This window comes from Rhinoderma darwinii, chromosome 1 (assembly GCF_050947455.1).
Source record: "Rhinoderma darwinii isolate aRhiDar2 chromosome 1, aRhiDar2.hap1, whole genome shotgun sequence".
Lineage (NCBI taxonomy): Eukaryota > Metazoa > Chordata > Amphibia > Anura > Rhinodermatidae > Rhinoderma > Rhinoderma darwinii.
Window position 1 is genome coordinate 7,237,469 of NC_134687.1, and position 17,508 is coordinate 7,254,976.

General features: G+C 40.8%; 1 protein-coding gene across 1 annotated transcript in view; it reads right to left on the minus strand.

Moving 5' to 3' along the window:
- Positions 1-17,508, minus strand: part of ATP6V1B1 (ATPase H+ transporting V1 subunit B1) — a 106,410-nt gene that overhangs the window by 31,757 nt on the left and 57,145 nt on the right. The window contains exons 5-12 of the mRNA XM_075848651.1: positions 11,577-11,654; positions 11,286-11,425; positions 10,604-10,705; positions 10,419-10,516; positions 7,607-7,730; positions 6,887-7,037; positions 6,467-6,549; positions 319-423 (exon numbers count right to left, since the gene is read on the minus strand). Of these exons, the coding sequence (XP_075704766.1) occupies positions 319-423; positions 6,467-6,549; positions 6,887-7,037; positions 7,607-7,730; positions 10,419-10,516; positions 10,604-10,705; positions 11,286-11,425; positions 11,577-11,654 (881 nt within the window). The remainder of the gene's footprint in view (positions 1-318; positions 424-6,466; positions 6,550-6,886; positions 7,038-7,606; positions 7,731-10,418; positions 10,517-10,603; positions 10,706-11,285; positions 11,426-11,576; positions 11,655-17,508) is intronic.

Below are 17,508 nucleotides of genomic sequence, written 5' to 3' on the forward strand. Positions count from 1 at the left end.
ATATATATATCACTGACGAGGATCAGGGAGGAAACTTGAATTTTACAGCTATTCTGGCCTGGATTTTTATAGAAAATAGATCAGTCTCATCAGATCTCACAGATCTATTTAATAATGTATACAGTTTGTATTGTAAAATCTGGTGATAGATCCTCTTTAAATTAGTTAAGGTATGGGGGACACCTCGTTTTAATCTGTGCTGTACGGTCCTAAAACCCCTTGTTACACCCCAGCAGGGCAGAGATTGATTGGCCAGCTTTGTAATTATTAGGATATTATTTTCACAGTTCTCTCATCTTTTCTGCATATCGTTCTTACCAGTTGGTTAGATACATCCCCGTGGTCTTTCCTGGTCATACCTTCTCCAATAGCAGATTTCATGAGACGGGACAGAGATGGAAGTACATTGATTGGAGGGTAGATCTAAAAAATATTTGCAAGCATTTATGACCTTGATCACCGCATTTTGAAAGTTGTGCAATCGAAAGCAAATACAAAATGGGAACCGAAATGAGGTAGTAATAGTAATGAGTAGTAAGAGTAATAAGAATAGCAAGAATAGTAAGAGTAGTATAAGTATGGAGAGTAGTAGGAGTAAAAAGAATTGTAAGCATATTAGGAGTAATAAGAGTAGTATAAGTAATACGAGTAATAAGATTAGTGTGACTAATAAGAGTAGTAGGAGTAATAAGATTATTGTGAGTATTAAGAGTAGTAAGGCTGGGTTCACACGACCTGTTCTCAGATGTAATGGAGGCGTTTTACGACTCGAATTACGTCTGAAAAAACGGCTCCAATACGTCGGCAAACATCTGCCCATTACTTTCAATGGGTCTTACGATGTACTGTGCCGACGACCTGTCATTTTACGCGTCGCTGTCAAAAGTCGGCTCGTAAAATTACAGCCTCGTCAAAAGAAGTGCAGGACACTTCTTGGGACATTTAGGAGCCGTTTTCTCATAGACTCCAATGAAAACAGCTCAAAAAACGGCCGTAAAAAATGCAGCGAAAACACCGCGAAAAATGCGCAAAATAACGCGAGTTGCTCAAAAAACTTCTGAAAATCAGGGGCTGTTTTCCCTTGAAAACAGTTCCGTATTTTCAGATGTTTTTTGTTAAGCGTGTGAACATACCCTAAAAGTAATGAGTAGTAAGGATAATAAAAAAAATATTAGTCTTGTTACTCTTACTACTCTTATTACTCTTGTGACTATTAGTAGTAAGAGCAATTACAGTTGTAAGGGTAATAAGAGCCATAAGATTAATTAGAGTAGTAAGAGCTGTAAGAGTAGTAAGACTAATATAAGTAGTAAGAATAATAAGAGTAGTAAGACTAATATAAGTAGTAAGAATAATAAGAGTAGTAAGAGTAATATGAGTAGTAAGAGTAATAAGAGTAGTAAGGGTAATAAGAGCAGTAAGAATAATATAAGTAGTAAGAATAATAAGAGCAGTAAGAATAATATGAGTAGTAAGGGTAATAAGAGCAGTAAGAGTAATATGAGTAGTAAGAGTAATAAGAGTAGTAAGAATAATAAGAGTAGTAAGGGTAATAAGAGCAGTAAGAGTAATATGAGTAGTAAGAGTAATAAGAGTAGTAAGGGTAATAAGAGCAGTAAGAGTAATATGAGTAGTAAGAGTAATAAGAGTAGTAAGAGTAATAAGAGTAGTAAGGGTAATAAGAGTAGTAAGGGTAATAAGAGTAGTAAGGGTAATATGAGTAGTAAGAGTAATAAGAGTAGTAAGAATAATAAGAGTAGTAAGGGTAATAAGAGCAGTAAGAGTAATATGAGTAGTAAGAGTAATAAGAGTAGTAAGGGTAATAAGAGCAGTAAGAGTAATATGAGTAGTAAGAGTAATAAGAGTAGTAAGGGTAATAAGAGTAGTAAGGGTAATAAGAGTAGTAAGAATAATAAGAGCAGTAAGAGTAATAAGAGTAGTAAGGGTAATAAGAGTAGTAAGAATAATAAGAATAAGAATAATAATAAGAGTAATAATAATAATAATAATAAGAGCTGTAAGAGAAATTCGAGTAATAAGAGTAATAAGAATAATAGGAGTAATAAGAATAATAAGAGCAGTAAGAGTAATAAGAGTAGTAAGACTAATAATAAGAGTAGTAAGAATAATAAGACTAGTGTAAAGGATCTGCCAGGCACAGCTTCGGGGTTAACTCCCAGAACTAATCAGTCAGCACCTGAGAATACATCCCTGAGACTGACTCCAGCTTCCACCATTCAGGCTGGCAGGCTTAGGAGTGGGAGAGCCTATCGTAACCTGGCCAGACTCAGCTAGCTCCCGCCCTCGGTCTATTTAAGCCTGCACTTCCTGTCCCTCGTTGCTTGTGATTCTTTCCTTGTGGTTTCCTGGCCCAGCTACAGCTCCTGCTATTTTTGATCCTGCTCCATACAGACCCTGGCTTACCGACTACTCTTCTGCTTTTCGTTTTGTACCTCGCACACTCCTGGCTTGACTCGGCTCGTTCACCACTCTGGTTGCTCACGGTGTTGCCGTGGGCAACGGCCCCTTTTTCTTGCTTGTGTTCCTTTGTATGTTTGTCGTGTTTGTCGTGCACTTACTGAGCGCAGGGACCGCCGCCCAGTTGTACCCCGTCGCCTAGGGCGGGTCGTTGCAAGTAGGCAGGGACAGAGTGGCGGGTAGATTAGGGCTCACTTGTCCGTCTCCCTACCCCCTGCCATTACATACCTGCCAGCCTGAATGGTGGAAGCAGGAGTCAGTCTCAGGGATGTATTCTCAGGTGCTGACTGATTAGTTCAGGGAGTTAACCCCGAAGCTGTGCCTGGCAGATCCTTTACAACTAGTAAGAATAATAATAATAAGAGTAGTAAGAGTAATAAGAGTAGTAAGATTAATAAGAGTAATAAGAATAATAAGAGTAATAAGAATAATAAGAGCTGTAAGAGTAATAAGAGTAGTAAGAATATTAAGAGTAATAATAGTAAAGAGCTGTAAGAGAAATTCGAGTAGTAAGAATAATAAGAGTAGTAAGAATAATAAGAGTTGTAAGAACAATAAGACTAGTAAGAATAAGAGTAGTAAGGGTAGTAAGGGTAATAAGAGTAGTAAGAATAATAAGAGTAATAAGAATAATAAGAGCAGTAAGGGTAATAAGAGTAGTAAGAATAATAAGAGTAGTAAGGGTAATAAGACTAGTAAGGGTAATAAGAGTAGTAAGTGTAATAAGACTAATAAGGGTAATAAGAGTAGTAAGGGTAGTAAGAATAAAAAGAGTAGTAAGAATAAAAAGAGTAGTAAGAATAATAAGAGTAGTAAGAATAATAATAGTAGTAAGAATAATAAGACTAGTAAGAATAATAAGAGTAGTAATAATAAGAGTAGTAAGAATAATAAGAGTAGTAAGGGTAATAAGAGTAGTAATAATAAGAGTAGTAAGAATAATAAGAGTAGTAAGAATAATAAGAGTAGTAATAATAAGAGTAGTAAGAATAATAAGAGTAGTAAGAATAATAAGAGTAGTAATAATAAGAGTAGTAAGAATAATAAGAGTAGTAAGGGTAATAAGAGTAGTAATAATAAGAGTAGTAAGAATAATAAGAGTAGTAAAGGTAATAAGAGTAGTAAGAATAATAATAAGAGTAGTAAGAATAATAAGAGTAGTAAGAATAATAAGAGTAGTAATAATAAGAGTAGTAAGAATAATAAGAGTAGTAAGAATAATAAGAGTAGTAATAATAAGAGTAGTAAGAATAATAAGAGTAGTAAGAATAATAAGAGTAGTAATAATAAGAGTAGTAAGAATAATAAGAGTAGTAAGGGTAATAAGAGTAGTAATAATAAGAGTAGTAAGAATAATAAGAGTAGTAAAGGTAATAAGAGTAGTAAGAATAATAATAAGAGTAGTAAGAATAATAAGAGTAGTAAGAATAATAAGAGTAGTAATAATAAGAGTAGTAAGAATAATAAGAGTAGTAAGGGTAATAAGAGTAGTAATAATAAGAGTAGTAAGAATAATAAGAGTAGTAAAGGTAATAAGAGTAGTAAGAATAATAATAAGAGTAGTAAGAATAATAAGAGTAGTAAGAATAATAAGAGTAGTAATAATAAGAGTAGTAAGAATAATAAGAGTAGTAATAATAAGAGTAGTAAGAATAATAAGAGTAGTAAGGGTAATAAGAGTAGTAAAAGTAAGAAGGATAATAAGAGTAGTAAGGGTAGTAAGAATAAAAAGAGTAGTAAGAATAATACGAGTAGTAAAAATAATAATAAGAGTAGTAAAAATAATAATAAGAGTAGTAAGAGTAATAAGACTAGTAAGGATAATACGAGTAGTAAGAGTAATAAGAGTAGTAAGAATAAAAAGAGTAGTAAGAATAATAAGAGTAGTAAGAATAATAAGAGTAGTAAGAATAATAAGACTAGTAAGAATAATAAGAGTAGTAAGAATAAAAAGAGTAGTAAGAATAATAAGGGTAGTAAGGGTAATAATAAGAGTAGTAAGAGTAATAAGAGTAGTAAGAATAATAAGAATAATAAGAGTAGTAAGAATATTAAGAGTAATAATAGTAAAGAGCTGTAAGAGAAATTTGAGTAGTAAGAGTAATAAGAGCTGTAACAGTAATAAGAGTTGTAAGAACAATAAGACTAGTAAGAATAAGAGTAGTAAGGGTAATAAGTGTAGTAAGAGTAATAAGACTGCTGTGGTGGTGGTAGCCGCCATGCGGTGCTGCAACCGCTAGAGTAGGGACCCACTTTAAAGAGGTCGCCGTGTAGTGGCTTATACAGTTTGCTCAAATGTTGACAAAGACCCTCATGTTCATGTTTATAAATTATGCCTAGCGGCTCAGATCAACGTATATATTGTGGATTGTGTGGTTCATGTCTAGTTTCTCACAATGCTGATATTGTATAGTCTATCCTCCTCATTTCCTTTGTTTTACTTGGTACCAGCACTCCACGCATTTGAAAAAATACCCAGCTGATTTTAATTCCAGAATGACCTCATAAGTGTTCCTGCTCTTGCTTGTGCTCTCAGTTGGCCACTGGGGGCGCATGGCAAGGTGAGCTCATTCCATCTGTTCACATGTTGTGGTGTCTGTTACTGTAGTGCTGCACTTGTGGGGGGACGTGGCCCAGAGCCAAGGAGGCTTGGCACGGTCTGAAGGCATGGGTGCTTTTGGGCCGCTGGGTTGCTCCCTCTGCAGGAGCGGTGCTGCGGTGGTGGTAGCCGCCATGCGGTGCTGCAACCGCTAGAGTAGGGACCCACTTTAAAGAGGTCGCCGTGAAGTGGCAAGTGGGCTTATACAGTTTGATCAAAATGTTTACAAAGAACCTCATGTTCATGTTTCTAAATTATGCCTAGTGGCTCAGATCAACGTATATACTGTGGATTGTGCGGTCCATGTCTAGTTTCTCACAATGCTGATAGAGTAATAAGACTAATAAGGATAATAAGAGTAGTAAGAATAAAAAGAGTCGTAAGAATAATAAGAGTAGTAAGAGTAATAAGACTAGTAAGAATAATAATAAGAGTTGTTAGGGTAATAAGAGTAGTAAGGGTAGTAAGAGTAGTAAGAGTAGTAAGCATAATAAGAGTAATAAGACTAGTAAGAATAATAATGATAAGAGTAGTAAGAGTAATAAGACTAATAAGGATAATAAGAGTAGTAAGAATAAAAAGAGTAGTAAGCATAATAAGAGTAATAAGACTAGTAAGAATAATAATAAGAGTTGTAAAGGTAATAAGAGTAGTAAGAATAATAATAAGAGTAGTAAAGGTAATAAGAGTAGTAAGAATAATAATAAGAGTAGTAAAGGTAATAAGTGTAGTAAGAGTAGAAAGAGTAGTAAGAATAAAAAGAGTAGTAAGCATAATAAGAGTAGTAAGGGTAATAAGAGTAGTAAGAATAATAATAAGAGTAGTAACAGTAATAAGAGTAATAAAATTAAAAAGAGTAGTCAGAATAATAAGATTAGTAAGAGTAATAAGAGTAGTAAGAGTAATAATACTAGTAAGGGTAATAAGAGTAGTAAGTATAATAAGAGTAGTAAGAATAATAAGAGCAGTAAGGGTAATAAGAGTAGTAATAATAAGAGCAGTAAGAATAATAATCAGACACCGCTGGCAGTGGTTTATCTCTCATCAGAACAAAGGATTGGCATGCTGAAGTTCATCATGCCGATCACTCTTTCTCCCGACATCTGCCACCAGGGAGAGTCGGGACACCGCTATACACCGCTATACAAATGCCTATGCACCTTAATGGTCGGAGGGTTGACCGCCGTACATCTAATGTGTATGGACTCCTTAATAAACGTAGTAAGAGTAGTAAAGAGTAGTTTCATAGCCCCTCTATAAGGTAAGAATGGGGCAGGGACTAACTCTTGGCCAGTGCGCACTTTGTAGTAGTACATAAAGATGAACCTCCTCCAGAGAGAGAGAAGGAGACAAGAGTATATGGTGGAAACAAGAAGATAACTGACTGACCTGTCTGTTGTGTAGTTGTCTGTCCACATAGATCTGTCCTTCAGTAATGAAGCCAGTCAAGTCAGGAATAGGGTGAGTAATATCTGAAAGATGTAAGTAAGGTCATTAGACTCCAGCAGTAAGACCACATCAGGGCAGGTTCATGAAGTCAATCTACCATAGGGGGACCTGAGATGTTCTACCACAGCAGATGTGGCTGCCACCTCAAACAACCCCAGTGCCCTCTTAACAAGCTTTAAACAGTTACCAATAAGGATGGATGGAAGTGACCTGAGGGTCTCAGCATTCTACCGTGCAATTGCTAGGAAGAAGTCCAAGAAACTCCTGACCCAACTGTCCCAGGGGGCGAAGGGAGAATGTTACAACAGGAACCAGCACTAAAGGGGCTAAAGAGATGTTTGCCACATCATGGGTACCCACCATCATTAGGCATAGTTAGGATTGGTATCTGGGTAATTGATCCACTCCTGCCCTCCACTCGGCCGGCTCGTTCATAGATAGTGGCCAAGTCAGTGTACATATAGCCAGGGAAGCCTCGTCGACCAGGTACCTCCTCTCGAGCTGCGGACACCTATGAGTTACCAACAATTAAAAATAGTTCAATAAACCAATTGAATTCAATTGGCATGGACGACACTGACCCCCTACCCAGGTCTTTACGTACTAAAGGCGATTATCAATTTTGGGCGGAAATTATATTGAGCTAAAGAACTTTCTCTGAAAAATATTACTTTCCCAGGGTCGGTAGTGGCTTAGATGGATTGTCAAGTCCTCTCTCAGACAGGGCAATTTTTTGTCTCTCTCACGGCTATCAACTCACTTAGAAATCTCCCTTTAAAAATCCTGCATTTGCCCCGGCATCATAAGCGAATACTATAGCAGAAAGTAATCCACTGCTTCAGACCAGATCTACCACTGTGCCTCATAATCTACAAGGGGTGAAAGGGGTCCTATAGGCCCTCGTAACTGCCAAGTCATTGGGCACTGCATGGTTTCCTAGACCCTAAATACCACCCCTTGCCCTCAGGAATAACAAATGGCTATATCGTTATGACGAGCCTCCAGTAATGTCTTTGTAACTCTCCTGAATGCTGCGTATAGAGGAAATATAGGTGAAAATACATAAATGTTAAGGAATACCTCACGCAAAGCTTCAGCGTAGGAGCTCATGTCAGTAAGAATGACGAGAACGTGCTTCTCACACTGGTAGGCGAGGTACTCTGCTTCTGTGAGCGCCAGGCGAGGGGTGATGATCCTCTCAATGCTGCAGAACAACAATATCAGAACGGACATTCATTGACACTGTGTATCTAAACCTCTCATGTGTGATGATGTGTAATGGTCAGGTGTATCTAAGCCTATCATGTGTGATACTGTCTACTGAGCCTATCATTTGTGATACTGTGTACTCCGTGTATCTAAGTCTATCATGTGTGATACTGTCTATCCAGTTGGTGTATCTAAGACTATTATGTGTGATCCTGTCTTTGTGTAAATCCACCACTTGTGCTTTGCTGTTGGAGAGTGCAGACGTGTCTTGGATGCTCCTGAGACCTAGCTATCTATTGGTTCATTGTAGACCTGCTGCCCATGGTTGACTGCCGGGGAGTAGACAAGCTTTTCCCAGTAGCAGCAGTTCTGGAAGATCTGCAAGCCAGTCCATCAAGGGCCTGCAAAGCCAAGACGGAGAGCATGGAGGAGAGGTGAGCCAGGCTACTGGTGATGACCCTAAACTCAGTGGCCAGTGTCTTCCTGTAGTAAAGCGGAGACAATGAGAGAGGGGAACTAAGGACTTAGTGTGGACCCAGCCAGTCCACATGAGACCAGGAAGGAGTGGGCATGTTTGGCCTGCAGTCAAGCCTGGGGAGTCCAGTGCAGGCGAGAACGTGAGCCGGGCACCTGGTTTAGACCAACAGTCCAGTCAGCTGAGGTGGTCCCTGGAGAAGGGAGCCAGGTGTCTAGTGAGGAGCCTGAGAGCAGAAGCATTCTTCTTGCAGCGAGGAGGATACAAACTTGGGGCAGGAGCAAGACCGACCAGAAAAAAGATGGAGGAAGCCAAGCCGGTCACTGCTACAGCGAAGTAAGTCACCGAGGGCCTATGACTCACATATTACACAAAGACTTAAAACAATTAATAAATGGGAGAAGGAGGTGACTTTATCAGAGAGAACCGGAGAAATGAAGACTTGTTAAGAACAATACAATTCCGAGTGCAACGAAGATGGAAATATCTACGAAAGTGGAACGTCTAAAACATGAATTGTCAAAGAAAAAAAAGACAGGCGGTCCATTCACTGAGAAGCTCAGGAATGAGGAGAGGTTCCAATGAATGTTGTAGAGCTCAGAGGACGGGTGGTACTACACATCCCAGCAGTGCACCTAACATACACACTATGGGGACATTGCAATTCATGAAATATCTGGAATCCGGTAAAGACTGGAGAACAATTTCAATGTCTAGAAATGTCTCAGCAGCAGATTGGACTTGCGGTATCACCTGAGTCGTCTGCTGCTGTGGAGGGTGATCATGAGGTGCACATGGGTGAGGAGTCTGGAGACGTGCAGGGTGGCTCCAGGTATGTCCGGCTCCAGGACTGAGGTGTCTCAGCATAGCGAGAAAGCCGCTCCGGATTGTGGAGACCAGGGATGATATGATCTGCAATGGTTTGGCAAATATGACAATTGATGAAGCCACTGCTAATAATGGATGGATTACCAATGTATCTGCTAATAATGGATGGATTACCAATGTATCTGCTAATAATGGATGGATTACCAATGTATCTGCTAATAATGGATGGATTACCAATGTATCTACTAATAATGGCGGTGATGCTGGTGTGAAAAGACCAAGTTAGATGTTGGTGGCAATAGACCAAGGTAGGAGCAGGCGAGGACACAGAGGGTCTTCAGAGAACCCTCTAAAGACAGGAAAACCTTCCCTCAGGGTTGGTGGTGAGGACATCAACTTGGACGCCTAGCTGAGCCGGCATGGTATGGCAGCGTTCAGAAGGACCAGTGTTAGCAGCAGTCCAGGTCTGCTCCATCGACTCAGTGGAGGCGTAATGTGGTGCAACCAAGGAAGAGGGACCCTGGCAGGATTAAATTTAACCCAATATTTGGGGTTCCCGGCTTCTGATCTATTTGTCTTGATTTACCTGGTCGGTCTGTTTGAGTTTGATGTGTTTTAACTGAGCAGAGGAACTGAAAATGTTCTGGGACAACCTGAAATGAACCAGAAATGTGGCAGTCTAACCCACGTCAGTGCCTCGTGCACCGAGAAAAAACGTGCCATGTGTGGAGACCTGGGTCATCGGGCATCAGAGTGTTCCCCAATTCACTGCCACTTATGCGTATGTCTGGGGCACCCGATGAGGGGCCCAGAGAACGGCAATAATAAAATTGCAGCCATGGCACGGGAAGTATGTTGGGCAGGACAGAAGGGTGGTGAGTAGAAAGGTGGATTGGCAGAGGGAGGAGAAAGCATTGACAGGGGGGTTGAGGGCCTATCAACCGTTCACAAACAGCAAATATTTCTGAGGTCCCAAAAATGTCCCCCCAAAATAAGATAAAATGCACATTGATGAATGATGTTCCATGTTGAGGACTGGAACTTTTTTAGGGTCCCATATTGTCGATGCAGTGAACCACCTTGACCTGGTACAGATAGTTAGCGGCACAGTTTATGTAGCACTGTACTGCACTAGTCAGCCAATCAGCACTTCCGTAATAAAGAGCCCGCTGATTGGCTCTACTTGCCCCCCAATGTGGCCAATGACAATTATTTTACCAGTCACATGGCTGGATCTTCAAGCCAAATGCCTGCACCTTAGACCAGTACTGCCTGTAGCATGGTAAGTTGATTGCGATTTCTCTTTACGATTGAGCTGGAAAGTCCATTGTACCCCGCGGCACCCCTGTATCTCAGTAGGGTTCCTCTCCATGTACTTACGTCGGATCATTGGCCAAATTCAGGAACAGACACACATTATCCATGGATCCATTTTCCTCAAAGTCGGACTTGAAGAATCGAGCTGTCTCCATGTTTACCTGTCAGGGACACAACCGGGGGCACAGTTATCATGACGGCGTACACATACGACATGTGGACCGGTGAAATAAAGGTTTATAACTTACACCCATCGCAGCAAACACAATGGCAAAGTTATCATCATGGTAATCCATCACGCCCTTTGACTTCTTGACCAGGCCGGCCTGTCTGCAAATCTGCGCTGCGATCTACGGGAGAAGACAAAACATAGTATAAACAAGACAACAAGGAACCCCAATAAAAACAGTCACTCTTCTTCATTATTTTTAACACGCTGACACTTGGGATACAGGATAATGACACTGACACTTGGGGTACAGGATAATGACACTGACACTTGGGGTACAGGATAATGACACTGACACTTGGGGTACAGGATAATGATACACTGACACTTGGGGTATAGGACAATGACACTGACACTTGGGGTGCAGGATAATGATACACTGACACTTGGAGTACAGGATAATGATACACTGACACTTGGGGTACATGACACTGACACTTGGGGTACAGGATAATGATACACTGACACTTGGGGTACAGGATAATGATACACTGACACTTGGAGTACAGGATAATGATACACTGACACTTGGGGTACATGACACTGACACTTGGGGTACAGGATAATGATACACTGACACTTGGGGTACAGCACACTGACACTTGGGGTACAGGATAATGACACTTGGGGTACAGGACACTGACACTTGGGGTAAAGGACACTGACATGTGGGGTGTCATTAACCCATCGGATTCTTGTACCTCATTGTGTGGTAGACCGGCGGCTGAGAAGATGGGGATCTTCTGTCCTCGGGCAATGCTGTTCATGACATCGATTGGTGAGATCCCGGTCTGTATCATCTCCTCCGGGTAGGTTCTCCCGAAAGGGTTAATGGGCTGCCCTGATAAGACAATAAACCATGTATCAGTTTCTTTATAAGGTCTGTATAATAAATGTCTCAGGACAGGAGGGGGATGATGGGGGTCCTCGTTCTCGCTCCCCTGTGGGGTGAGTGGTGTCCGCTCTATGTAATGTACAATCTTCTTCCTCACCGTTAATATCTAAGTAATCTTCAGCCATCACAGTGGGACCATTGTCAATGGGTTTCCCTGAGCCGTTGAAAACTCGTCCTAGAAGAAATGAGAGAATACGGCGGTGTCAGACTTCATGTCACCGGTGTGGCCTCCACCTATCAGGAACCTTCTAGAATTATCTATTACACATGGAAATGTCCGCATATAAGATGTCGTGTTCAGGTCAATGTTTTCCTCTAATAAATATTATATTTCTGATATTATCTATCTATCTATCTATCTATCTATCTATCTATCTATCTATCTATCTATCTATCTATCTCATATCTATCTATCTCATATCTATCTATCTATCTATCTATCTATCTCATATCTATCTATCTCATATCTATCTATCTATCTATCTATCTATCTATCTCATATCTATCTATCTATCTATCTATCTATCTATCTATCTATCTATCTATCTATCTATCTATCTATCTATCTATCTCATATCTATCTATCTATCTATCTATCTATCTATCTATCTATCTATCTATCTATCTATCTCATATCTATCTATCTCATATCTATCTATCTATCTATCTATCTATCTATCTATCTATCTATCTATCTATCTATCTATCGTCTGTCTGTCTGTCTGTCTGTCTGTATGTCTGTCTATCTATCTAATATCTATCTATCCATCCATCCATCCATCCATCTATCCATTCATCCATCCATCCGTCTATGCGTCCGTCCATCTATCTAATATCTATCCATCCATCCATCTATCCATCCATCCATCCATCCATCCATCCGTCTATGCGTCCGTCCATCTATCTAATATCTATCTATCTAATATCCATCCATCCATCTACACATCATATCCCTCAGGTTAGTCGAGTATACAGCACATGTACCTGTGACCGCTCCGTGCTCGGATGTCAGGGCCCACTTCCTAGCACTCAGGGACCATCACCCTGCTCCCCCTGTCACTGCACATAACATTCACATCCCTGTCAGGAAGGAGACTCAGTGACCATGAAAGGTCAGTAACCTTGTCCGCGTCTATTATTTCATGTCATTTGTGCCCCAGATGTAGATAAAAAGATAAAACCCTCATACTTAAAGGGAGACAGTTCAGATAACAAGCGAGCTGCTCAGAGGTGCCCCCTACAGGAAGCTCTGAGTCATACGTTTATGCCATCCAATGCCAAGAACATAAGTGGCACGCAGCTCCAAATGCAGCATTTGTGTTGGGGTCTTAGTTGCCATTGATTTCTTCGGAGTCTGTTTGATGCGTCAGTGACTCCTGTATCTGCGTACCGCAACAAGCGAACGCCAGTATGTCCGAAAATACAGCGCCATTTTTCTTCTAAATACTGAGCACTCTGACAGCTCACTTATTCTATTGCTGCCACAGCCACGTTGAGTTTTTCATATTTTTTTTTCCTCCTAGTTTTTCAAAAGCCAGAACTTTTTCTATTTATCGTTCGACGTAGCGTATGAGGTCGTTACCCGCGCGGTATAAAACAGTATGATAACTTTATTCTGCGGGTCAATACGGGCGATACCAAATTGATATTCTTTTTTTTGTTTGTTTTATTACTTTGACATTGATCAAACATTTTTCACACTTTTTAAAAAAAAAAAAAAATAATTCATTTTTTCTTTTTTCTTTTTACGGCATTCCTCGTGCCGGTTACATTGTTATATTGTAACCGTTTGGAGTTTTACGGACGCGGCGATACCAATTATGTTTATTTTTTTACGTCACCCTAGGAGAAAAATGAGAAACGCCGGATTGTTTGAACTTTTTATATATTTTTATTCCATATTTCCCCTTTCCAATGTAACGTTACTGATCGTCAAATGTCGGAAAGGGGTTAAAAAAGGGGGCGTGGCTCATTCGTCACAATACGGTGACATATGTATCATCTCAGTACTCCGATTCTATGGAAGAGAAGCCGGGAGAGGGAGCGGTAAGTAAATAGAGGGGGCGGAGTTTACATTTTTTTAAGTCTGATTAAATCTGGGATCTTAATAAAATTCGGGGTCTTGGGTCGGAATTGAATTTGGGGTTTGAATAAATTTTGGGGTCTGATTTGAACTCTGAATAATCTAGGGGTCGTGTTTGGGGGTTTGAACAAATTTTAGGGTCTGATCTGGGGTCTGAATTTATTTTGGGGTCTCCCATCCTGCATGTTACCATTTTCCCAGCATGCTCTGGTCATTTATCAGGTCAGGATGGGACATTTCGCAGACCTTGTGTTCTGATTGGCCAGTTCCCTTGATTTCTGCATGCAGTGCCATTCTGCGGAAGACACGACAGAAAGCGACGGACCCCATTGTCAATATAGTCTGGTGGTCTGTAGATGGTATCGTTCTTGTGACGGATCCGGCTATGTGCCAAGGTTTGCGTTATGGACATAAACAGCGATGCGAGTGTGAACGGGGCCTTACGAAGACTGGCGTATCTTACTTAAGGAGACAGTCGGCATGATTTGCGCCATTTCCTCCTGTTCCAAACAATAAATGTGGTGTAAACCGCGCCTCCGTTGGAAACCACACCAACAAATTTTCGCTCTAAAATGTCATCACTTGCGACATTTTATCGGCGCCTAAATCTGGCGCACGCTGCTTAATAAATGTTGTCCGGTGTGTCACAAGATGGATTCACTCTTCCGCATTCATATTTGATTTCGCTTAGTTCTCAATGACATTTAAAGGCCCAACACATACATTTGAGGTTCACTTAAAGGGGCAGTACCCTGTGGTGCCAGCAGATGGCGATATATGCACCATGTACTGCATTAAAAATTTAAAACCTAAAAAGAAAATGTGTTCGGAAACTTCTATATGATCAATGATACATCATTGGTCTCAGCAGAAGAGGACTGTGGCTTGCCACTCAGCTTTCCCTGCCTCCTGAAAAGCAAATCTGCCTAACCCAATAGTTATAGGAGCTGGGGCTGTAACCACTTCATTATGAGGACAATTGGTCATTCGGGACTAGTAACAAGCTGAGTGACAACCTCTGTAAGGGCGGCCATATTTGTAGTCACGCTTTTTTCTCAGAAACGGATGTAACTATAATCAGGTTGAATCCATTTTTTTTTCTTTAGTTTGTCAAAGAGCAATAACTTAAATAATACTAGCTGCGGCTGCATGTGATAGGGAAGATAGATTATAAGCACACTGGGACAAGGGCAATAGTCTATAAAAATGATATCATTTTATGATATAAATTGAGCGCTTAGCAATCCGATAGCGCCACCTAGTGGCTAAAATAATAGAAAAAGTTGCACATTTATGATGTAAATTGAACTCTTAATAATAAAATAGCGCCACCTGGTGGCTAAGAGAATAAAAAAAGTTGTCATAAAAATTTGGGAGCAAGACAAAAGAACATTAGACATTGATTATAGGACAAAAGCAGTGCAGAGTATTTCAGGACAATCCTAGGGCTACTTTACAGACTCGGGATCATTGAAATGTCTTATTTTCCTTGAAGGTGATTTTAGATGTTTCTGTAGGTTCTAGAGCAGTGGTGGTCAATGTACAAAAATGTGGGGCCCTTGACCATCCGAGGGCCACATGTTACATTCAGTGTACTATGTCCTGCATCTTCAGAGCTGTCCGCCTATGTGTGTTTATTCTCTATTATAGTCTATGGAAGATATGGAGAGCTGCTCACGTATCTCCTGTTCACTATGGAGCGTGACCGGCATGTATGACCTACAGTCGTCTGCAAACGGGGGACAAGGGACCCCCGATCTCTGTGTGACACAGAACCATGTATGTCTGCCGAGTGAGTGACCGGGCAGCAGAGCAGATACATGGAAATGTACTGAACAAGGCACAGATGGGAAAAGGTGGCCAGGGGCCACAGGTTGGGCACGCGAGGGTCACAGGTTGGGCACGCGAGGGCCACAGGTTGGGCACGCGAGGGCCCCTGAACCACCAGTGTAATGATCAGAAGAATCTTGTATATGATGAAGAATGTGATATTTAATATATAATGGAGGTATTGCTTTAAGAGGAGAAGACGGCGCCTCACGGAGGTACACAAGAGTGTTACTGGCCCATAATACAGAACCATAGGGACGCCATGGGCCACTTACAGGCTCCGATCACGAATCTCTGCCATGATCGAGCTTACAAAGTCAAACACTGGCTGTGAGAATCATAGGAGTCATTATAAGGGGAGGGGTAAATAATACTTCAAGTTTAGGGAGTCAGACAGGAGTCAAAATGAGTGAAAAAGTCAGGCCGGAGACAAAATTCTAGTTTTTGGGCTGTTTACATTCTGTGGGCAAAAAATGTGGAGCTGAAATAAGTGAAGAAGTAAAAAAAAGTCGAGATAAACAAAAAATTATTGAATTTTGAAGAAGTCAAAATGGAAAATGAGAGTCCAGAGGAACGGGATCATTATATTTACATTTTTGATTTAAGTGGAATTTTAGCAAAATGAAAAAGTAAAAAAATTATAAATCAAAACGGCACAATCTAGTTTTTGCTTAATTGGGATGTTTGGTAAAAAAAAATATAAAGGAACCCTCAGGCTAAGGATAGATTCAGTCCATAGATTGTTGCTCGGGATCAGGACCAGTATCACAGGCACTTTCCAGCCCAGCTTCACACCCCCACCACCCCCAAATCTGGGACTACAGCGTCCCATTGAGGAGCGCTATGAATGGCCGGGACCTTCGCTGTTGGTTTTTCATGCCGACTCAGGAATAAAAATATAAAAAGGAGAAAAATCCGGCGCTCGTTAAGCTTGTAGGTCTTGAAATCTCCGACCTAATTAACAGCCTCCCACCGGCCTATAATTCACTTTATTTAAAGACGCTCTTATCCCCGGACAAAGGGATCTATAAATGGGAAATGAATGAGGGATTTTTTTATTTATTACAATGTTTTCTGCCAATGTTGTGAAACTAATTACGTTATTTTTTTTTTCGGGTGGTGGGGGGGGGGGCAGTGGCTGGTTGCTGGATGGGCGGGGTGGAGTATTTCCTATATTGTCACTATTCCCCACAATGCCGTAGTTTAGTGACCAGTACAGTCAATACTTTGGAGGACAATGCTTAGATTCAATGTCATACCTACCGCAGAGACTCCGTGGTCTAACATGTGGGGGGCCCAGTGCTGGACCACTCCTCCCCTAAGAACTAAGACCAGATTCTAGAAACTGTGATGGGGTTTAGCTTCAGTCCTGCCTATTTCTGTTTCTGCTCCCCTTTACAATGCTACTGTTCTTGGGAAAACAGGGAAGGTTGCATTAAAGGGGTTGCCGACTTCAGAAAATCTCAATTTATTAGAAGGATTCCTTGACAATAAGTAGATCACAAAGTATCCCCCTGCTGGGACCCCCAGCGATCAGCTGTGATCGTTGGGGAAACCTGGCAGTAAGTGTTCAATTTCTCTGCAGTGCCACCACAGGAGAATTGACATATTACACAGTGCTCATTATAATCAATGTGTTGTCTGTGTAATGCACGATAGGACAGGTCCTCCAGAGAGAGAGAGAGAGAGACGCTCTTTATAACCGCTCTCCACTCTGACAAAGAGATGAGGAGCCTATAAAGCGGACCCCCCTCTATTAACTCAGAATTCCCTAATCGGGTGTATGGCAATGAGTTTTCTAAACTAGACAACTCCATTAAGATAGGCTCAAAGCATTCAGCAGGGTGATGATGGGTGGGGTAGGAGGTGTAGCGGTTGTAGTAACACTTGGACCCTTGTGAGTAAATTGGTCCAGATGCCCCTCTGTAATATAGGAGGGCAGCAGTACTATGAATGACATGTGAGTCGGGTTGGTCCTGGTACAGATTTTCCATTAGGGCCCAGAAAAATTAGAAACGACCTCTACGGCTGATGGACAGAAACAGGTCATGTCGGAAGTGGGTTTAAAGATAGAGGGCACTTAGCACGGAGGGTTACCGCTTCCATGTTTCCATAA